The following is a 24,308-nucleotide window of genomic DNA, read 5'->3' as shown; positions in this document are numbered from 1 at the left end:
AGCAAATAAATATGGACCTTTAAGTGGTATCTGAGGAGGCCCATTTTGTTTTATTTTTAGACTGTTTATTCTATGGCTCAATTTCCATTCCCTCAACTGTTGGAATTAAGAGAGAAGTATACATACAACATTACTCCATTTCCTGCACCAGTAAAATCAGCTTCAATATCAGGGTAAGTGAATAATATCCATAAAATGTGGACTTTTATCTGTTTAAACTAGCCATATTTGAAATGCTTGCAAATCAGCTAAAGAACTAAACTGAGGAGGATGGAGGTAGGGATGAGAATGGGGGTGAGGTAGAGGTTAGAATTTCAGAGGAGCAAGAAATTAGAGGGATGCCTTAATTGTACAGAGAACTCAGCATTAGCTGCAGCTACGTAAATGTCACTGCTTCACTTTTTTCTAAAGTGACATACAGATATTATATAAAACCATGACATAAGAGCCTATGTTTTATAATTTGTGCAAACATTTTTAAGCAAGTCAAATTTATTTTAACGCACATTGATTTTATTCTGAAGATTGAGAAACACCATGTTGAGCCATTGATGTAGACTGATCACTATTAATATATTTTAATTAGTGTCTTCAGCTCAAAACCATCCGAGTTGGTAAAGAAATTGCAGAAATGTGCTTTTCAGGACAACCGGAAACCTATTGCTAATAGAAATACTTATTTATATAAGACAGAGATTAGCCTTAGTTTATCACACAATGGCATGCAGGAAAGTACTAAATGTAGAATGTTGTCTTAATGTGTTCACATCTAAGATATCTGTTAATAGTGCTAGCATTAAGGCTCATGTTTAATGCTGGGTAATGTGGAAATGTGGATGTACAAAGCTGCGTTAATGTGTTTTATCCCACATGTTAGCGTTACCACTGCTTCCTGAAAGGTAACACTGAAGTGCTTGCAAATTAGGGAAAAAAATTAAAATTGGCTAATTAGATATTAAGTGATGATCTGCCCATCATTAATATGTAACAAGTATTAACACAGCCTATGTAACCCACAAAAGATGACTCTTTAGCCACCCCTGTTTCCCCCCTTGCTAAAAGATAAAGGACCATGATGACAACCTTTCTTACCTGAAGTACAGCAAAAGACCTGTGTCTCCCAAGACACATCACTTAAACCCCCCCCCCCCCCCCCCCATGCATCTGACAAAGACGTCTGGCAGGAGAGAGAGTATCAGCTGATTTTATACTTTGGTGAGGGGGAGAACTAGGCCTGGAGACCTTTTTTTTTTTTTTTTTTTTTTACTGCCTGGGAGTGGATTTGGGGGGGGGGGGGGGTGTTCTCTTCACTATCTGGCTCTTTTATTTTGACCCACTTAGTCCAGAGAGTCCTCTTCTTCAGAATGCGATAGCACTACTCCTTCTACCCTGTGTTTTAACATGACCATGGTAACATTGATGTACTGTGCATATAATTACAATATTGGACCTTTAAAGCTGAATATACTAGTTGCATTTTTGTACCATTGTGTGTTGGAAGAGGGCACTTGACCCAGCATTTTTCTTCTGCTCTTTTGGTCCTTTTAGCTCCGTTAGAACCAGAGCTAGGAACCACCTAGGGATTTTTCTCCTGTTTTACATCCCTTTGCAACTTAGTTTAGTCCAGTTTGGCAGCAACATTCTTCAGCCAGGGGCCACACACCACAGCTCTTTCTAGAACCCTGCAGTCATGAGTGCTAAATCTGGCCACTAGCATCCCCAGGCCTAGTTGAGCCCTGGAGTGGAAGAACTGAGTCAGAAATCCATCTCTGGTCCCTCTGTGTGGCAGTAAACAGCCATTGGGCTAGTGCTAATGCAGCACTGTGCATAGACCCTAAATGACCGAGAACACAGTTTGACCAGCATGGATATTGCGGATAGTCAAGCAGTTTGTAAATACATTTTCTTGCATGTTGACAACAAAATACTGCTTTTTGTTCAACACATTCTTGTTCACAGAAGGCTGAACAAAACTCGAGATAGTGATGAGGAGAATGATTTGGACGATGAAGACATAGCCAATGCAGTTGGCTGCCTTGGACCTTTCAGTGGGCTTCTGGTTCCAGAACTGCAGAAATATCAGAAACAAGTAAAAGGTAATTCAACTTTAGGTTATGAGTATTACTTAGATATATATTTTCTTGTAAGTGTAACCCCATCCCCAGGTGTGAACTGCACTCTAATAAGGCCCTAAAAGAACTTACAAGTTTTTGGGGGCAGGAACCCAGAAAAGGTCTCCAACTTCCCTTCCTTCCCAGAGTGTAAGCTCAACTGGGAGATGAAAGGAGTCCTCTTTGTGCCCAGTGAGGGGTGACTAACTCTCTCTGGAATTCCCAGGTTTAGGGAAATTCTGATACTCTGTGCGCTGTGCACTATGTGCCAAAAAGACAGCTATTACTAGCAACGGTAACATGGAATAGACTTAGCTTTTGGGTACTTGCCAGGTTCTTATGGCCTGGATTGGCCACTGTTGGAAACAGGATGCTGGGCTTGATGGACCCTTGGTCTGACCCAGTATGGCAATTTCTTATGCCTCTGGACACATTCCCAGAATCTCTGGGACAGTTCTGTTTCTTTGCATCAGCCTTAGAGTTTTGCATGATTCAGTACAGCAAGACATCTGTCATCAACTGGTCCCACTCTCGGAAAAGCTAGGGTACATCTGGGTATTATGAACCTACAGAATTAAACTGGTCTGTGCTCCTTTTCAGCTAACCAGACAGACAAGCCAGGGTCACATCTGAGTCTGCTGCAGATCAGATTTCCTTAAGGATGATAAAACTTCCCTTTTTAAGCTAACAACTGTAGTATAAGCCACTGGTAGAGCAGTGACAGATGTGCACAATGAAACCACAGATGCTGCTTCTTCATCTGGAAGGTGAACAAGACTTTGACACTATCCTCTGTCACTTGTATGCACTGAGCTGAGCCTTCCTCACTGTAGGCGTTGTGTGACAGAGCATCAATGTTGTTTTTTCCAGGATGTTACTTCAGGCTGAAATCCTACATGGTTAGGGCTGGCAGCCATAGATGTCCTGTGACTTTGAGCTTGGTGGTGGTTAGCACATAGGCCAGGGCATTATTGTCTGTTAGAAGACAGACAAGTTCCACAACTACCTCCAAGTTCACTGTGGCCCACTTTAAAGCTAAAAATTCTAGTTGGTGAGTTGGGCACTACTTTTCAAGGTCAGTCAACTTTTTTAGCTAGCAAAAGCCACAGATCACAAAACATTGGGGTGTTCTTGGTCCGTGACTGTGTACCCAAGCCCTCCAGGCTAGCATCAGTGTGCAGAATATATGGTAAATGGCTGTCTGCAAGGCCAAAACAGGAGCATCGCAAAGGCCAAAACAGGAGCATGTCAGTGGATGATTTTTCTAAAAGCTGCCTCGCATTCTGGAGTCCACTGGGCACCAAACGGTTCAAAGGGCTTGAAATACTTTACTCCTGTGGTAGGGGCCTTTGTCCCTCCATTTCCTCTCGGGGGGGAGGGTGTAGACCTTTGTGAGGTCTGTCAGGAGTCATACTATAACAAAGTAATTATAAATAGAGATGTGAATCGGAACCGGAATCGGTTCGGATTCCGGTTCCGATTCACATCCTTTTTTTTTTTCGTCTGGCCCGATTGCGGTTTTGTTTATCGGCTGTGCCCGAGCCGATAAACAAAAAACCCACCCCCGACCCTTTAAAACTAATCCCTTAGCTTCCCCCCATGCTCCCGAACCCCCCCCCCCAAAAAAAAACATTTTACAGGTACCTGGTGGTCCAGTGGGGGTCCCGGGAGCGATCTCCCGCTCTTGGGCCGTCGGTTGCCGGCCCCTGTCACATGGAGGGAGCACTGGATGGCCAGAGCCATCTTTAAAAGCCCAATTAATCCTTTGAGGAGAACTGGAATGGCATTAGGAGCTGGCCTATTGGTGACAGAGGTCAGGCACTGGAACTCTTCACCCTCTGGGTTCTCAATTGCTCTCTCGGGTGGTACATAATTTCTGCAGGTGTCCTTCTCCCCCACAATGGTAATAGAGCATAGGTCTACCACTTATGGAGGATGTGGTGGTCCTTCCCTATAATTCACTTGAGTCCTTTCATGATCTCCAGGATTTGAGGAAAACTGACTGGGGGCTTCTGTCCCCTCTCTGTGCAATAAAGCCTGCTTCAAAGATGCAAACTCCTGGAACAGTGTTTGACGCTGCCTAGCAGGTCCATATTTGGCTGTTACCCACATATCCCTTTCCTAAGGCCCATCCACTTGTTGAGAAGAAACAGTTCAGTCAGCCTTCATGGAATCCATCTGTTCTTGCAACTGTTTAAGCAACTTTGCCAAATCAGCTACTTCAGTGATCTAGGCTGAATTGCAGGCTGGGGTTCTGGCTTGTCCTTCCCAGCCTTGACCAAGGCCTGACTTACAACCACCTGATCTTCTTCATCCCAGATGTTGAGTAACAGCTGTAGGAACCCTGGAGTGGCAAGTGGGGGGGAGGCACCGCATACCAGCTGTTCTCCCAGAAAGGTTTGGTATTTCTGGCAGGAGGGGATTCCTTTTTTTTCTGACAACTCTCCTAAGACTGATTTCCAGCCACCTCAAGAAATCCAATAGATTATCTCCCTTCTTCTGACTGCTTTCTTAGAACAGGAAAAATAGTGCTCTCCAAGGTGTATAGGTACTCTGTTGGTGTGGCTTAAGGTTTTTCTGCTTTTAAGGTCCAAAACATTTCCAAACCTGCACCCCAGAGGTTCTCCTCTATGTACCACCACTTTTCTAAATCAGAGCGGTCCCATTTCTTCACTATTTGGGTGACCTGCTGCATCCAGTCATCAGTTGTCTTCTCCTTATGGCATTAGTAAGGGATGGAGAATAATACAGAGAATATAATGCCTAGGTATCACTCTATGATGCAACTGCATCTTAAGTATTGTGTGCAGTTCTGGTCACTGCATCTCAAAAAAGATATAGCAGAATTAGAAAAGGTACAGAGAAGGGTGACCAAAATTATAAAGCGGATGAACCAAGTCCCCTATGAGGAAAGGCTAAAGAGGTCAGGGCTCTTCGGTTTGGGGAAATATAGAGATCTATAAAAGGAGTGGAGTGGAACAGGTAAACACAAATCAGTTTATTCTCTTTCCAAAAATACAAAGACTAGGTAACTTTCAATGAAGTTACTAGGTAATAGTTTAAGACAAGTGAAAATATTTTTGTACTCCATGCATAATTAAACTCTGGAATTTGTTGCTGGAGGATGTGGTGAAAGCTGTTAGTGTAACTGGGTTTAAAAAAGGTTTAGACAATTTCCTGGAAGAAAAGTCCATAAACTATTATTAAGGTAGACTTGGAGAAATCCATGGCTTATCCCTGGGATAAGCTTCATGGAAACTATCAACTTTTTGGGATTCTGCCCAACTTGTGACCTGGATTAGCCATTGTTGGAAACAGGATACTGGGCTTGATGGACCTTTGGTCTGCCCCAGTATGGCAAATATTATGTTCTTATGGACGGCAGCTTGTGTATTATGGTAGAAGAGCTGTTTTCATAGACTCAGTTTGGTGCCAACTGCTGTGCTGAGAAGAACTGATCTGTTAAGTGTAGATTCTTATTTCTTTTTGTTGGGAGATCTACACAAGGTTACACAATTTAATTTTTAAAATGTATATCCCCTCCTTCCCCTTTCATAGCACAAAGGCTAAACAAGATAGATAACTAAAATAAAGAAGTTAGAGATATTACAATACCAAGACTGAAATAACACCACAAATAACATAATTTAAACATTTCAAAATCCTGCATTTAGACTTTTGCAACCCATGTCATCAGTGATATGGCTGCATTATGCTTCCTGAAAGGTATGGGGAAACCTGCACGGAGCAGCAGCTGCAGCACTAAAGGGGACACAATGGGATTGGGGTTGGATTCCATGTAGAAAGTTGATCTACTTTGGGTAAAATGTGCATAAAATCACTGTTGAGCAGATTAAATGAGCCTTTTGGTCTTTATCTGCCATCATTTGCTATGTTATAACACATGAATACATTTAGTAATGAATCTCCTCCAAGAACTGGAAAATTAATACAGCATGGATTACGAAGCTTGAAAGAAAGTTTAGTGGTTTCTATTTTTCTTTGGAGAACACTGCAAGTACTAGGTCCAGCCAGTAATGTCTCAACTTTTATAAAGCCTTTTCCAAAGCTGCTCCACAGTTTTGGAATTTGATGACATTGGAGATGAGACATATTGACCTGGTTATTTTCTCATCTGGTAGTTCCGTAGAGGTTGGCAGTGGGGGAATTGATTTTAGTTTATCAGTACAGGTTACATTTATAACAGAACAAGCCGTTAAGCCCGTTAAAACGGGCTACATTACATTTTGTTTTCAGTCCATTTTCTAACACAGCACCCTTCTACACTTTTTCTCCCTCTCTCCCCCTTCCCCTCGTTCACTCCTCCCCTTTCCTCCACTCAGTCTTACTCACCCTCTGTCTCCCACTGCCTTCTTCCCCTCACTTTCACCTCCCTCCCCTTCCCTCAGTCACTCCCACCTCTCTCCCCTTCCCTCAGTCACTCCCCACCCTCTCTCAATCCCATCCCCTCCCCCCTCAGCCCTCCTCCACTCCCTTTTTCTCTGCTCCATAACTTCTTACCCTTCCACTTACTCACATCCCTGTCTCTCACCTCTCCCTCATTCTCCCTCTCCCCTCACTCTTCCCCACCCCCTACCTACCTCCCTCCCACACACTCACCCACTCCTCCCTCCCTCTCACTCCCTCCCTCCCTCTCCCTCCCTCTCTCTCCCTCAGACCCTCCCCCTCTCCCTCCCTCAGTCCCTCCCTCCCAGACCCTCCCCCTCACTCAATCCCTCTCCCTCCCACTCCCTCCCTCGCTACTGGCCGCTGCCGCTAGCGCCGCCCGCTGCCACCGCCGCCGCTGCTGCTGCCGCCGCCACCGCTGCCACCCGCCGCCATGTTTTTTTTTCCTTACCCTGCCTAAGACCAACGTGCTCGCCCGCACATGCGCAGTAGAGCTGCTCTCTACTGCGCATTTGCGGCACGTCGGTCAGGCATCATTTATCTAGTTAGATTAAGGATTGGAGAGATTGTGTATTAGGGTGGGGGGGGAGGGGGAGAGAAGGGGGTTAGGGATACTTTGTGCCTGGGATACCGGTGGAGTTAGGAGCTGGGCTTGTCATTTTGGTTTGGGGAAAGTTCTTAGTTTATATTTAATTCTAAATTGTGTCCTCAGTGGTATGTGCAGGATCTGAATTGATGTATGTCTGAAGGGTTAGGAGTTATGGTATCCCTTTGGGTTGTGGATGGGTAGGTGTTTTATGTTGGTTTGTTTTTGTTTCAGTATCTATTGAATGTTTATAGACTTGTTGCTTATTTGATATAGGGTTGTTTATGTTGGGTTTCTTTTTATCAATTATGGAATATTTGACTTAGTGATGCATTTATGTATTTTTTGAAATTTTTAAAATTGTTTTATTCCAAGTGTTGTAATATATTTAAATTCTTTAATTTTGTTGTAATTTACCTCGTTTAGCCTTTGTTGTATGAAGGGGGAATATACATTTTAGAAATGTAATTCAATTGTGCATTGTATAAGAGATCTCCCAATGAAAAGAATTGAGAAGCCACACTTACCAACAGATTAGTTCCTCCCAGTATGACAGCTGGTCCCAAATTCTGACTCTGTGAAAACAGCTCTACTACTATAGAGCACAAGCTGCTGTCCATATAGTTACCTTCCTCTGCAAGGCTGATGGCAATTCCAGGCAGCCTGCAGGAAATGCTGCATCACCAATCGTGGCTAGAGAGGTAATCATTCCTCCAGCATAGCCCACAGTGGAGGGCCTCATCGCCAGTTATACATATATAATGGTCAGTATAAAAAGGAATCCATTGTTCTTTGTGGTGCCAACACAAATGGTTTGCTAGGATAAGAATGAGATTTCCCTTTCCTCGTACACATTTACAAACACATAAGCAAAAAGGTAACGGCCAACCATAGGTAGCAGCAAACACATTAAGGAGCTCAGTAATATGTTTGCTTATGCTGTCACCACCCTGGGGCTCTTCTCCCTATGATTTTTTGCTGTAGTCTATTTTGTTTAACAAATGCCTATATGAAAAAACTTGGTTATACCTAATTGATACCTTATACCACAAACAAATCTTGCAACTTATTTTGGAAAGAGAATTCTGACAAAAGTATGTTCACTTCAATGCGTTTTTTCATTGTGAATCAAAGCAATGAACCTGGGCTTAAGGAAATAAACTCTGTAAGAGTTCAGTGTAAAAACAAAAGAAGAAAAAGGGTTCTGCTATGATTATACTGTACTAGAAAAAGATTGTCTTGGGGGATGGGACTAGAGAAGAAAATTAAGGTGATTTTTGTTGTGTACTTTAAATCCCCATATATAGGTGTGGCTAACTTATTCCCCAAGGGTAGCATGCTGTGAAATATTCTACAGCTTCCTTAATGGAACTCATTTTCCATGTTTTCTGTTGCAGAACAAAAGGAGGAACAAAATCTAGGATTCAGTAACATTGCAGAACTAAGTCCAGGAGCTGTTGATTCCTGTCGAAGTGATTACCATGCTGCCTTCAACAGCATGATGATGGAACGCATGACTACGGATATTAATGCATTAAAGCAACAGTATTCTAGAATAAAAAAAAGACAACTACAGCAAGTTAACAAAGTGTATATCCGAGCAGGTAAAGAGTCCCCTAAAATGCTTGTTCTCTGTGTATATACCCTGATTGTGTGGGAGATGAAGATGACAAAACATTTATTTTGTGACAATTTTGGCTTCCAAAATATTGTTGGTAATTGAGACTCGCAGGTTCAACTAAATTGTCTATTCGTAGAAGATATTGCATTTAAACAGAAGATAGTATATTCCAGGGACTGAAGTTCTACAAGGCACAATTTTATACACAGTTAAAACACACAAAACTAGGTTTCTAAAAAAATAACAAATCTAGTCTTATTTTTCTAATGAAGTATAAATATACATGGCAATTTGCAGAGGTATCACAGGCAGGATGTTTTTCAGAGCCTGAAGCATACATATTATCTCTGATAGTAAGGGTGTGATACAGAGGTGATAAGGGTAATGCAAAAGCATATTTTATATAAAATCTTGAACTAGTAACTGATACTTCTTGGATTGCAATCCTGATAGGTAGAGCATTTTCTGGAGGAGGAAGAAGAGAAGAGGCAAGTAAATTTGAGGGAAAAACTGACTTTGCTCTGATTAGGAGTTTAGACATTTTTAACCTATTTAAATGGATCACTAATTTCAGGTTGAAATTTAAAACAGATTCTCCACCCCTGAAAATAAAAAGATGGTACCATTATGAATTGCAATACATTCAGTATATTTAAAATACAATAACCATAAGAGAAAAGGTTATAGGAAAGTTAGTAAAAATAGTCATTAAGAAAAGCAGAAACAAGATCATGGAAAATTTTAAAACAGATCAGTTTTGAGCTGGACCAAGAAAGAAATAGAAATTCATGGAGTTTTGAGCATTGGGTTTACATTGTCCTCTTTTGAAATGACTGGGAAGGTAAGCAAAATTGTTTGGGACAAATTTAAGGAATGCTTATTAAAGTTAAGATTCAGATCAAGTTATCCTGGATTAAGATAGCTGGACAGTAGGAACTTAAGTAACCCCCATGAAGAGAGAGAACTTTACAAGGTTCATATTCAGACACAGTCTGGATAGCAAAATTATCCAGATAAAAATATCCAGCTAACTTTAGAGGCATATTCAATATTGAATATTATCTGGCTATCTTGAAGTTAGCTGGCTAATCTTTAACTAGCCAACTTTGTAGGGCAGTTCTTTTAGCCTGACCAGATTTAGCCGGTTATGTTAACAGACTAACTCATATCAAAGTTAGCCAGTTAGCATAGCCAGCTAACTCAACTCCTTCCAGTTCGCCTCCAGAATGCCCCTAAAATAACCGGCTAAATGCTTCTGAATATGGACCTCTACATGTGTGTATGTATTTTCTTCAATGCATGTGTAAATGAAAGAGAAATACAGGAGTGAATTTAATAATATTTTCTGCAATTAGTAATGTTTATACATTTTTTGATAAAGTAAGAAGTGCCATTTCTGCTAGGTTCATTACTCTTAAAATTAGAGGAGCAAGGGGGATTAAATATGAGCAAGTAATGTCCCAGAGTTGACTTCACTAGCAAACCTTTTACAAACAGTAATTTTCTGAGCTTAGGGGAATCCTCTGCAGAAAAAAAAAAAGTGGTGCCAATCAGTGCCGCCTTTAAATGGAATTTGAATATGTTGTTAAATACTATAGTCAATATAAAAATAAAGCAGCATTCCTTCGGTAATAAGCCCTGGTGCAATTCCCTGGTTTAAAGCAGCAACTGTTGAAAGTTCTTTAACCACTCTGAAAGCAAATGAAGTATATAGTAGTGTGAATTGTAATTTCAGTAGTAAAAATGAAATTATTCTGCAAATTTTAACTTTACAAAACCAGATTATTTTTTTTTTAATCAGGATTTGAAGATGAAAAAGACCCTGGGATCCAACCAGATCCCAGGGACCAGATGAATGATGGTATTTCAAAGATATCTTTGCTTTTTGGGTATATGGTGCTTGGCTCCCTCCTTGAAGTATTACAACCTATGGTGTCCTGTGACTTGGTACAACATAAAAAGTATTTTGATTATTAGAAAGTTAAACTGTTCATAAATGTAAGCTGCTAGCTGCATTTAAAAATGTTTCTCATTAAAATTGGAAATATTCTGTCTATGTACAGAGAATTTATAATGAAACTAAAAATACTGTAATGCAAAATTAAATGTTGTCCCATTTCAAGGATTGCTCTATTCTTTTCTAAAATATATTGATCATATTTAGCAGGGTGAATTACTTAAAATAAAACTCTTCTTTTCATTACTGGCCCAACCTGATGTAAATCATTTAGTCTGTCCTTGGTTCAAAGTGGGAAATCTTGTATCTATAGATTTATTACTTATGGCTGTGTAGTTTTCAGGCCTCTGAAGAGGTGTCTTCATGCAGTGCTTCTCAGCCCAGTTCTCAGGAGACACTTAGCCAGTTAAGTTTTCAGAATATCCACAATGAATATTCATGAAACAGAATGGCATGCACTGCCTCTATTTTATGTACAACTGTCTCATGTGTATTCTTTATGGATATCCTGAAAACCTGACTAGCTAGGGATGTTTTAAGGAATAGGTTAAACCCCTGCCTTAGTGAAGAGAGACTAAATTAAAGTACTGATTATGTTTAGAAGGGCTGCAGAAACTGGATCCCTTGAAGTGAAGTTGAAAAGGAGCTTTCAGGTAAAAGCAGAACTGAGCCTAGTAGGTATTGGTTCCAGGAATAATCAACGAATGTGGAGCCGCCTTAATATTTAGCTCTACTTATGAAAAAGGGGGAGGGGACTTCCCCTACCCCCCCCCCCCTCACAAATATCTTACAATCTGAGCTGGGGAGGGAGGCTTTCCCTCCCATGAAGATTTCAGAAGCCAGGGTAGGAGGAAGAGAAGATAGTGCAGGCAGCTTGGCCACTTACCTGCCTGAACTCAGCAAGGAGACATTCTTCAGCTCTACATGGGCTGCTCCAGAGCAGGATAGCAGTGTTTGATTATTTGGGGGTTTTTTTTTTAATCCATGCGGGCTACATTGCAAAGGAAGTAAAGGCTATGACCTTGCATCTTCCTGGTAGTGTGCTTTGGGTTGTGGGGTTACTCCAGTGGTAAGGACCACTACCCTGATTTTTGCCCTACCCCTAATGACAGCCTTGGGTGAGAGAGAGGGAGTCCTAATTTCCTGTTATGCATTAAAATAAACATTTTTGAGAAGGAAGTGGGTGGAAATGATTACATGTTTGATTACAAAGAGTAAAGTTGGCAGAGTTTCACCTCAAAGCTACTCAAAGCAGGCTGAAGTCTAATTCATGCCAGTTGCAGCAAGAATGTGATTGTAGAAATAATTTGTGCAGTAACAATAAATGGGCCCTCTTTCCTTTCACTATTTTAATTATATTTTGAGCAGTAAATAAAAATTCAAAAATTGTGGGTTGAGGATGTACATAACAAGACTGTCATCTGTGAGATTTTGGCTACTCCTTGTTTTAATTTATTTCAATGAATTGTGAATTCTTGCTTTATTAATACCAAAAACAGGTCTATAGGTTTCAGAATGTCTGTGCTGTATACAGGAATACAGAAATAAAATGAGAATGTTATTAATCTATAAAAGGTGTAACTTTCCATTTTATTATAAGAATAAAAATGTAAGAACTCTGCATACATTAATTTTATTTGTATGCAACTTTCTAAACTTGCAAGCTTATTGTGCAACTTTAAATATTTTATACAAAGGGGTGATATTTTTATATCATACTAATATATTGGTATTTGATAAAAATATGACTTGGAATGAACAAAATGAATTTACCAAAAAAATTGCAAAAAATCGCGCAGGTGACAGGTGGTAATAGCCAAGTATAAAATGAGGAAATATTTGCACTTTTTTATGCATAGATATACTGTGTAATGAATTCAGCTTCTACTATAATCAATCTCATAACTATCCTTTTCCAAGCACTAATCTGCACAGACAATTGGCAACTTGTTTTACAGGAAACAAATGGCAAATGTTGCAGTGTCATATTTCAAATTATTTTGTCATTTTAGACAAAGGGCCGGTCACAAGCCTTCTGCCTTCTCAAGTTAACCATACACCAGTGATAAACCACCTTCTACTAGGGAAGAAGATGAAGCCAACTAACAGAACTGCCAAGAATGCAGTCATACATATGCCAGGATGCAAAACTTCCCCAACTCCCTCTGAAGATCTTAGGACAAAGCTGAACTCCCCATGGCGCACTCACATCAGAGTGCACCGAAAGAACATTGCAAGGGCAAAAGGACAGTTAGGCTATGGGGATACTATAGGATTAATAGAAGAGCAGAGTGAAAGCAGCGGTAAAATCCAAAGCCCAAGACCAAAGGAAGACTTGATGAAAAATTCTGAACCTGCAGAGAACGAAATGAACCAACCAGATGATAGAACTGTTATGAAAGTTGATGGCCAGTCTCCTGAGCCGATTTATAAGGATACCAATGCAAATATCAATGCAGTACAGCACAAATTAGAAGCACTTGAACTTAACACCAAAACAGAACTGATCATAAACCAGCCATGCCAAAGGCCTGCATCAGGTTCACTTGATGGTTCTATTGAAAGTGGATCATTCAGTAAATCTCCCCAAATTAGTAATCCTAAAGCTCAAGTCTTTAGCCCTTTCCCCAGTGTTAAACCACTTCGGAAATCAACTACAGCGAGAAATTTGGGGTTGTATGGACCAAATGATAGAACCCCATCTGTACATTTTCCACAAATGAGCAAAAGTTTCAACAAGCCTGCTAATGGCAGTAGTGGAAGTAAAAAACGATGATGAAATGCTAGCACTTTAGATTTCTTAATGCAACCTTTCTTTTTTCCACATAGATAGTAATTTCTTATTAAATTTAAAGACATGGGCATGAATGTAGCTCTGAATGGATTAGGTTAGTTATGTACGATACTGGTGTAGCACTCCAAATGCATTCAAAATACTTGAAGAGTACAAAATTAAGATTGTAAAGATTATGTAGCTAAATAAACATTTGTGATTTACAGTTAGAAATTTAGTGTACTTTATTTAAAGCAAAGAGTAGAAACTGTAAATGTATTTATTTATTTGTAATAGCCTAGTAGTACTTCTGGTTACCTCTGTTCCTTGTTTGGTTCCTTCTTGATGGGATTTTTGTATCTATTTAGCTCATTACTATTAGGTTTCTTGTAAAATGCCATTTCTTGCCAGGTGAAATACTGGATTGTAGAATATAATAAATTAGCAGGTCCAGTTCCATTTGCCCTCAAATATTTAATTATTTAACTACAAGAAAACTAAAAAATATATCATAGTTGTGCATCTTTGCCTGTTTTTTGGCAACCTATATGCATGTATTGACTTGGAGGCTCAAATAAGCTTTCTTTGTTTACTGGGTTGTAATTCCTAGCCTATGACCTAGAAATGATTTTTACTGCATTAAGGCCTGATTTACTAAATTTTATGCCATAGACATAGAATTGGAGAAAAGCCTTAATGAATTGGACTCTTCTTGATGACTGGAAACCAGGAGCTTTCCCTTTCTGGGAAGGAAAGGGTGTTTGTAAGAGTGACTTCATAAATTGTTTGCTTTGTTTCATCTCCTGGGGTCTTTCAACAACATTGTATGGGAACCTATTTTAGAAAAATAGTTTTTTCCTAAAGAACCAGATATATACTTTTCTTCAGGCTCTCATTTCCAATTCATAAATTGTGTCCTGGAATCTTGTTGAAAGGCAGCATTTGTTTCCATTTTAATTGAATCAATGTTAAAACCATAAAGCGAGTCAGCCAAATGATTGGGTATTTGATATTTTATCTCACTAATTCTCAAGTGCCAGAAATGCCTGGTTGCTGTAAAACACTGATAATGTGAAATAGAAGAGCAATGCTAGGTTAATAGATGTGTAAACTGTCAAAAATGTGTGCAAGGATGGGGTTTTTTTTTTCTATTTCTCTAGAAGTCGACTTTTGATAATAAAGTGCTTAAAAAATTGCTTTGTTTTGTGCAGTATTCGAATGTTTGACCAGGTCTAACTTTCTAACAGACATAATTCTAATAAAGGAAAATCAAATAAGTAATTGTAAGGCTTTATATTTTTATAAGGCTAAAAATTGATTATAGCTGCACATTTTTAATGATTACTAAGATCCCTTCCATAGCCTCAAAACTTGTATCCAGTGACAAATTTAGATTTTTGCCACCCCTGAGCATTGGAAGAATTAGCACAGGGAAGAGATCTCAGAGATGGGAGAAGGAGAATGTGAGAAGACAAAATATGGAGAAAGGAGGGATGGGATTGGGCAGAGGAGAGTTAGAAGACTAGAAGACTGGGAGAACCTGGGAATCTAGGATAGGGGGAAAAGAAGTGAGAAATAGGGAGATCAGAAGATGAGGGATATAGAATTGGAGAGGGAATTTTAGGATCTGGGAGAACAGAGTGGTAGGAAGGAAGGAGGGGTTCTAAGATTTGGGAGATCAAATATGAGATGATAGGAGGGAGGATTTAAATTCTAGGGTAGGGGAGAATGGTATATTTACTGTGCTCTGGTCCTGTTTCCCTTTGGGTGGGAGGTTAGAGAGAAATGCAATCTGATATATATACATATACACTCGGCACCAATCTCTTTTTTTTTTTTTCCTACACACACAAACATTGCCCCTCTTCCTCCCCACTGATCCTCTCTCTCCCACACAGACACGTGCACCACTGCTGATTCTCTATCATCTCCTAGTCCTTTTCTCACACTGACTCATCCTCTCTTAATCTTTCCAAAATCTGTTTTCGTCACCATCTTTTCCCCTCATGTTACAGTAGGTAGAAAAGGAAGTAGAGAGCTGTTCTCTGCTGAGAAAGATTCAGAACAGAAAGCAATTCTTTAATCAATCTGCGGCCCCAAATCTTTGTAGCCCTAGGCTCAGGCCTAGTGTGCCTGTTGAGAAATCTAGGCCTGCTTATATCTTTGAATCTTCACTACCTTTACAAAAGTTATTTCCTGTATCCATCTGCTTTTTAAGCTTTCTTTCAAGTTTTATGTTGATTAGCTAACCTTTCAACATTATAAAACTTTGTAAAATTTTAGAGGTTCTTTTACTAGGAAAATAATAGATAATGTAATACTCTGTAAACATAGCCATCCTTAGACTGGAGTGAGGCCTAGTCTGGCAGTGAAATGTAGGGCTTTCCATATATATGTTTAGTCAAGCACCTGAAGATAGGCCCACACGGTCAGGTATATTGTTTGTCAATAGACGCACCTATGCCATCAGCTTCTGAATACAACCCTCTGGCAGGAACACTCTGCCCTGTTTCATGTCAAAACGAACACCAAGATACTCTAGCGACTGTGCTGGCTGAAGATTGCTCTTTGCCAGGTTCACGACCCAACCTAGCTCCTTCAATAAGGAGATCATCTTGCATAAGACCCTGAGGCTTTCTTCAAGACTCTTGGCCCGAATCAGCCAGTCATCCAAGTATGGGTCTACCAGGATCCCTTCTTTTCTCAACTCTGCTGCCACCATAAACTTGGAAAACGTTCTGGGCATGGTAGCCAGACCAAAACTGCAAAACTTAGAAATCGTTAATGCTCTGGTTGGATGGGAATATGCAGATACACCTCGGATGGATTCAAAATTGATTGGGGGATCTGGTAATTCTCTCTTGGTTTACCATATTTTATTGAGACATAGGCACTGGAACCACAGCCCACAGGCTGAGGAGTCTTGACAATGTACACTCCGCTTCCTCTCTTCTGTGGAGAATTGCAGGGAGACACCATTAACATGTCCCGAAGGACATTGAGAAACTCTAGCATATAGCCATCCCTTGTCATCTCCAGAATCCGCCGGTCTGTCGTGATCTCAATCCACCTCCAATAAAAAAAATAAAAATAAAGAGGCGACCACCTATCTCTTGATTCCGAAGGAGGGTTGGCACATCTCCATTGGGGGGGCTACACTACCTGAGCCTGCGCCCTGTCTGGGCTGCCTGGGACAAAAGGCCTGAGACCTACCCAAAGTTGAGTCCTCTGAAAAGCCATGCCTCTCTAGGGTAGAAAACATCTGAACCCACAGTATGAAATCTTATACTGAAGGATCACAGTGACTGTTCCTTATATGTTAATCAAAGAACCAGGAACTCACCCCACTTATTGGCCTTTTTCTCCAGCTCATGCCCAAATAACAGTGAGCCTTTAAAAGGCAACTTTGTATGGTTAGACTTCAAGGTTGTATCATTCAACCAATTTCTCAGCCATAGCTGAAGCCTGGCTGCTCTTTCCAAAACCATACCTCTGGCCAAAGTGTGGATGAAATTGCAACCCGCATCTGCCAAAAAGGCAGCTGCTGGTTCCATAACTGCCCTGGAATTTATACCAGATTCATCAGTCTCCTGTAAGAGCAGTAAACAAAGCCAAGCCAGCAGGGAACAATAGGAAGATATCTGTAAATTCATTGCTATTGCTTCAAAGGCTTGCTTAAGGATAGCCTCAATTCTCTCATGTGCATCCTTTAAGGCTGCTCCCCCTTCTATGGGAATAGTCATCTGCTTGGTGACAGCACACACAAGTGCATCCACCTTCGGGAAAATGTAATTGCTCTCTTGCAACTGGATCCAGGGGTTACAGTCCTTCCAAGACTCATCCCCCCCCCTTTAAAATTAACTTCTGGGGCATCCCATTCAAGATCAATTAATTCTTGAATGGCCTCCATAATAGGGAAGATATAGTTGCACTGGAAAAGGTAAAGAGCAGGGTGACCAAAATGATAAAAGGGATGGAACAGCTCCCCTATGAGGAAAGGCTAGGGCTGTTCAGCTTGAAGAAGAGACAGCTGAGAAGGGGATATGATAGAGATCTTTAAAATCATGAGAGGTCTAGAACAGGTACATTTGAATTGGTTATTTACTCTTTCGGATAATAGAAGGACTAGGAGGCACTCCATGAAGTTAGCAAGTAGCACATTTAAAATTAATCAGAGAAAATTATATTTCACTTAATGCCCAATTAAGCTCTGGAATTTGTTGCCAGAGGATGTGGTTAGTACAGTTAGTGAGCTGGGTTTAAAAAAGGTTTGGATAGGTTCTTGGAGGAGAAGTCCATTAACTGCTATTAATCAAGTTGTCTTAGCAAATAGCCACTGCTCTTACTGACATCAGTAGCATGGGATATATTTAGGGTTTGGGTACTTGCCAAGTACTTGTAGCCTGGATTGGCCACTGTTGGAAACAGGATAGTGGGCTTGATGGACCCTTGGTCTGACCCAGTATGGCAATTTATGTTCTTATGCAATGTATATGCATGTATATATACATGACATTTTTCATCATTAATCTACATATCACAGAATTCCACTCAGGTTTTATAGGAAATTGTATGTGAAGCCTTTTTTGATTTAATATAAAATTGTTCAAGCTATCAAAAAGCTGACTGAATTTCTGGAAAGTTAATATGGAACATATATATGGCAATAAAAATGATAACTTAATTAAAGTCCCATATGTTGCCTCTCCTCTAAAAGTAGTATAATTCCATTATAACATATCTGTTCCAAAATTAGTTGAACATATTTCAAACACATTTTTGATAAGGTGAAGGGTCCTACCTACCTAAGCTGATAATGTGCAATTACAAGGTTTGAGTAGGTTGTCACTCCAAATAAAATGCATGCATTCTGTTTTCTTGTAGCTCCATCTGGTTATGTTGGCCTGCAGTTTGACATTTTTATTAACATTTTACTTAAATTCCACTCAGGAGCCTAATATATAAATCTGCACATGAAGTAAAATAGTCTCATCTATATTTAGTTGTAAAAAATGTCCCCTTAAAAAAACAACACACTCATATATATCCTTTCCCTTTAATCTTACTTATCTCCTACTAAGTATGGCCTTGTTCATATAGGACTGTTAGGAATGGCTGTTGGGTTCACTTTTTGGTTGGTCAAATCATTGGTGGAGGGGCTGACTCTAGGGAAAATGGTGCCTTGAATATGGGAAGTGGGGCTGGGGGATGGTTCCTGGCCCTAACACAGGCACCATTTTCAGGGAAGGATCCTAGAGGGCTCCATCCCATTTCATTTTTTCTCTCTTAGATTATTTTAAAACATTTATTTCAGTTTAGTAAAGGAAATTAAATAAACATTAAATAAAATGGCACTTGGTGCGAGTGGGGGGAACCTCCAAAAAGGGGAAAAATGTGTGGCTGCACAGCTCTAGGAGTTAATACAGTTTTGGTATGCCAGGTTTGCTATTTGAGTTGTGTGTGACATTTTAGCAGGATTTTTTTATGACTGGGACTCTCTGGATTTAGCCCGGAGACTCCACAATCCTGAATGGGGCTTTATTTATGTAGGTGCTTCAGAAGCAGGACCCAGAAGAAAAAGTCACTGGAACAGCAGGGGCCAGGAGGAGGAGGGTCATCGATTCCCCACAGCAGAAGAAGGCAGAAATGGCTGGAGAACATGAAACTAGCATCATCAACTCTCTGAGCAGAAGGTGAGAGAGCAGAAGCATTGGGCCTGCACAGAGAGGATGAATCAGAGGCAGCTTTGGGCCCGCACTGCAGAAAGAGGAGGAGCCTTGGTTTCGTGGGCCTGAGGAAAGCAGAGTCAGCTGTGGCTGCTGGTTTCAAGGTGAAGAAAGAGAATGAATGTGTATAGCATCTTGCTACTTCTCGACCAGACAGGGCACTGTATTGGCTTTAACTGGGTACTGAAGACCTACAGAGAACAGTTATCATGGCAGTGAGAAAGTTTAGTAAAAGAGGTCAGGGTGTCAATGCATGAGCTACTAGTTTCTAATTCTGGGCAGTTTCCTTAAGAACAATCTGTCCCTACTTGCTTAAGACTTGGGTTATTAGAACCAATCTAAGGAGCTGATGCAATACAGTGCGCTCAGCCGAACACACTGTATAACCTGCAGTTGGACGGGGGAGGGGGGCTGTTGAATAGGCGCTAATGAATCTCCTAATGCAATAAGAGGATTAGCGCAAATGCATGTGATTGAAGCTATTAGCATTCACTCCAGATGCAAAAAAAAAAAAAAGTGTGTCTAGGACACCTGGAACAGGTGTTAATTGCTGAGCGCTCCTTAAACCAGTACAGAAAAGCAGAAAAAACTGCTTTTCTGTACTGCCTCCTACTTCATATCACTGCAATATTGAGTAGGAGGAAAAACAAAATTAAAGTTTAAAAAAAAAAAAAAAACACTGGCAGTCGGGTGCAGGAAACAGACGCTCGAATGACAAGCGTCTGTTTCCTGAACCCCCCTGGCTGTGCGGTGTTTAGGAAAACCGAAGCTGATAAACTCAGCGTCAGTTTTCCTAACCGGCGGACGACCGACGCCAATCGGGTTCTAGTTAGCAAGGAGGCACTAGGTGCGAGCAAGCGACCCTAGCGCCTCCTTGCTAATGCGACCCCCTAATTTAAATATTGCATGGCGCCCCCCTTAGGGGCGCCTGGGGCACATTAAGAAAGCAGGCGCTGACTGTTCAGCACCCACTTTCTATGCAAATTTATTGCATCGGCCCCTAAGTTCGTTTTTCTCAAAGAACCAACAGACAGCTGACAACTATATTATTTATGAAGACTTTAATCATACAGTTCCTCAGCAAATCAACCACAGTTTGGAATATTCAAAAGAGAGAAACATACAGTTCTCATTTGCTTATGATGGAGATTCAGGCATGTAATAAAACCTACCTTCTTCTAAGGCATTATTAATCCTTGTTTCCATGTTGAACAAACCTTCAATTTTAAAGAAGTGCTAATAGCGCAATGCAAACTAAGCATTCACTAATCTAACTTTCACTGGTTTTGTGATAACTAGTTCCTAAAGTTTATAAAAGGCTGCCAGTAATAAAATATCTTCCTTCATTAGCTTATCTTCAATTCCTTTAATAACAGAGCTGACCAGCAATACTGCAAACAGTGGATCTCCAATTACCCCTAGCTTCAGGGTTCTTAATAGAGCAATAGAGATGTGCAAAGCCCGAACGTTTTGGTTCGGCTTCAGTTTCGGCCCGCCACGAGAAATTTCATATTTCCCACGGTTCAGGCCTTTGTAATTCGGGGGACCTGAATTTCGGGTTAGTGCGCACTAACTCAAAAACCAAATTTTCCCGAATTACAAAGGCCTGAACCGTGGGAAATCCGAAATTTCTCTCGGCGGGCCAAAATTGCACATCCCTAATAAGCAAACTAGGCCAGTCTCAGCAGTTCTTTGATAATTGGAGAATACAGTTGCTATCTAATTGGTAGTAACAACTTGACTCTTCTACAGGTCCTAGGGATTGTTTTGCCTTAACTTACAATTTCCAGCAATGGAGTTTTATATCCTCACTTGCAATGCAATTAACAGCACAGAGCTTTATATTCACACACATAAATCAATCAACTATATCACAGAGCTTTCTATCCATACTTGCTATACAATTAACCGTTGTCACAGTCTGGTATGCTGAAATCGGTGATCACTCCTGCAGAAGCGACACAGGGCAGGATTGGAGATGGTCTTCTGCCTATACCAGCCACCTTCCCTACACGTTGAGCCCTTGGGTTCTGGTGTCTGGCAGGCCTTAGCTAGAAGCATGGCTAGTGCTGGGACATGTCACAGGCTGAAAGCTGGAGACCAGGTCTGAGATCAAGGGCCGGCTTGGACTAGAAGACAAAGGCAAGCCTGGGATAGCTGACAAGGGGCTCAACTGGACTGGACTGGACAGGGCAGGACTAAAACAGGAAACAGTTAAACAAGAAAGCCAAAACAGGACACAAGACTGGCTAGGTGAACCAATTTTGTTATCCAATTAAAAGGGGTTTGGCTTATCCCATATTTCAAGACACCATTTGGCTATTTTACTTTTCTGCTTGCAGTTTAGCTTCCCTAAATCAGGAGTATAATTTTAGCGGTGCAATCATGGGCTGGGGACACAAACCACAAAAGACTCCAGCCTTCTTGTCATAAGGAATACTTTATTCAAATAGTAACATAATTCAATCTTCTTACCTTCAGCAGCATAACCCAGCACAGCATGTATATATTCTGGACAACTATTTTTCAGGAGTTACCATCTTTTGGTGATTCAAGGCCTGTCTGTTCCCCTCTAGGCCTATGACCTTATTTCTGCTCTGATGGAACCCACTCCCCAGAGCTAAATGTTTCGCTAGCTTTTAAGGCAGACCAGGCGAGATGCCTGATCCAACACTGTTTTAGGAGGGATTTCAGGGATGCTCCTTCATATATCCTATCCCTCAGCTTGGCCCTATCACGTCGAGCATATTTACCCAAACTGAATACCTTCTAGAGGGCTACTTATCTTTCTAATTTGCTCTGCTGCATGAATTTGGGCAGACCCTTTTCCCACATTGATGAGCTGGGATGCAGCAAGCCTTGTATCTGAACATAAGAACATAAGAAAATGCCATACTGGGTCAGACCAAGGGTCCATCAAGCCCAGCATCCTGTTTCCAACAGTGGCCAATCCAGGCCATAAGAACCTGGCAAGTACCCAAAAACTAAGTCTATTCCATGTAACCATTGCTAATGGCAGTGGCTATTCTCTAAGTGAACTTAATAGCAGGTAATGGACTTCTCCTCCAAGAACTTATCCAATCCTTTTTTAAACACAGCTATACTAACTGCACGAACCACATTCTCTGGCAACAAATTCCAGAGTTTAATTGTGCGTTGAGTAAAAAAGAACTTTCTCCGATTAGTTTTAAATGTGCCCCATGCTAACTTCATGGAGTGTCCCCTAGTCCTTCTACTATCCAAAAGAGTAAATAACCGATTCACATCTACCCGTTCTAGACCTCTCATGATTTTAAACACCTCTATCATATCCCCCCTCAGTCGTCTCTTTTCCAAGCTGAAAAGTCCTAACCTCTTTAGTCTTTCCTCATAGGGGAGTTGTTCCATTCCCCTTATCATTTTGGTAGCCCTTCTCTGTACCTTCTCCATCGCAATTATATCTTTTTTGAGATGCGGCGACCAGAATTGTACACAGTATTCAAGGTGCGGTCTCACCATGGAGCGATACAGAGGCATTATGACATTTTCCATTTTATTCATCATTCCTTTTCGAATAATTCCCAACATTCTGTTTGCTTTTTTGACTGCCGCAGCACACTGAACCGACGATTTCAATGAGTTATCCACTATGACACCTAGATCTCTTTCTTGGGTTGTAGCACCTAATATGGAACCCAACATCGTGTAATTATAGCATGGGTTATTTTTCCCTATATGCATCACCTTGCACTTATCCACATTAAATTTCATCTGCCATTTGGATGCCCAATTTTCCAGTCTCACAAGGTCTTCCTGCAATTTATCACAATCTGCTTGTGATTTAACTACTCTGCACAATTTTGTGTCATCTGCAAATTTGATTATCTCACTCGTTGTATTTCTTTCCAGATCATTTATAAATATATTGAACAGTAAGGGTCCCAATACAGATCCCTGAGGCACTCCACTGTCCACTCCCTTCCACTGAGAAAATTGCCCATTTAATCCTACTCTCTGTTTCCTGTCTTTTAGCTAGTTTGCAATCCACGAAAGGACATCGCCACCTATCCCATGACTTTTTACTTTTCCTAGAAGCCTCTCATGAGGAACTTTGTCAAACGCCTTCTGAAAATCCAAGTATACTATATCTACCGGTTCACCTTTATCTGCAAATCTGGAAATTGTTTTACATGTTTTCTGGAGAACTATCTGGATACCTTACCAGGTGGGTCACAGTTTCCCCTTCACAGTTTCTCTTAAATGCCCAAAGTGTCCCCACATAACTTAACGTACATCAACTCAAAACACCCCACTTTGAGGTAGATCTTAAATAAGTACGCGCGCGCGTACTTTTGTTCGCTCAACCGACGCGAACAAAAGTACGCCGGATTTTATAAAATACGTGCGTATCTTATAAAATCCGGGGTCAGCGTGTGCAAGGCTGCACAAAATCGGCAGCCTGCGTGCACCGAGCCGCGCAGCCTGCCTCTGTTCCCTCTGAGGCCGCTCTGATTTCGGAGCGGCCTCAGAGGGAACTTTCCTTCCGCGTCCCCCCACCTTCCCCTATCCAACTCACCCCCCAGTTCTACCTAAATCCTCCCCCCCCAACTTTTTGTTGTGCAAGTTACGCCTGCTTGAAGCAGGCGTAACTTGAGCACGCTGCCTCGGCATCCCCTGGCACAGGCTGCAGTGCTGGGGGACTCGGGACTGCCCTCCCGGCCCGCCCCCGAACCATTGCCACGACCCCAGACTGCCGATACGCCCCCCTCTCGCCCCTTATACGAAGCCCCGGGACTTGCGCACGTCCCAGGGCTTTGCTTGCCGGCGGCTTATGCAAAATAGGAGCGCCGGTGCGCGAGTGCCCTGCGCGCGTAAATCCAGTAGGATTTACGCGCCCAGGGCTTTTAAAATCTAGCCCACTTTCTGTTAGCCTGTTTACCCAATATTTTACAAGAGTCCCAAAGGAAAGCTCCAAGTTCCAATCCTCCTCCTTGAGGTAGATTATTTCTGGAACCCCTTCCAAGAGCACTTTATTTTCTTCTTTTTCCTGTGTCATATGGTCTATTTTTATATTTGTTTCATTTTTGTCCTGAAGCAGCTCCTTTTTTTTGTTTACCAGGGTTACTCTGGCTAGGAGGGGGAACCCAG

At 41.2% G+C, this 24,308-nt stretch overlaps 1 protein-coding gene across 3 annotated transcripts in view; it reads left to right on the top strand.

The window, feature by feature from the left end:
* TBC1D30 (TBC1 domain family member 30) overlaps positions 1-14,652 on the top strand; it is a 301,699-nt gene extending 287,047 nt beyond the window's left edge. For 2 of the 3 annotated variants that reach the window (XM_029615714.1, XM_029615715.1), the window contains 4 exons: positions 61-173; positions 1,960-2,096; positions 8,502-8,708; positions 12,695-14,652. In XM_029615714.1, coding sequence (XP_029471574.1) covers positions 61-173; positions 1,960-2,096; positions 8,502-8,708; positions 12,695-13,458 — 1,221 coding nt within the window. In that variant the 3' untranslated portion in view covers positions 13,459-14,652. Of the gene's footprint in view, positions 1-60; positions 174-1,959; positions 2,097-8,501; positions 8,709-10,526; positions 10,587-12,694 lie in introns of all 3 variants that reach the window. The other variant, XM_029615713.1, reaches the window with a different exon arrangement.
* The last annotated feature ends 9,656 nt before the right edge of the window (positions 14,653-24,308 follow it).

This window comes from Rhinatrema bivittatum, chromosome 9 (genome assembly GCF_901001135.1).
Source record: "Rhinatrema bivittatum chromosome 9, aRhiBiv1.1, whole genome shotgun sequence".
NCBI lineage: Eukaryota > Metazoa > Chordata > Amphibia > Gymnophiona > Rhinatrematidae > Rhinatrema > Rhinatrema bivittatum.
The sequence above is the reverse complement of the archived record's forward strand: the minus strand, read 5'-3'. Positions and strand labels throughout refer to the sequence as shown.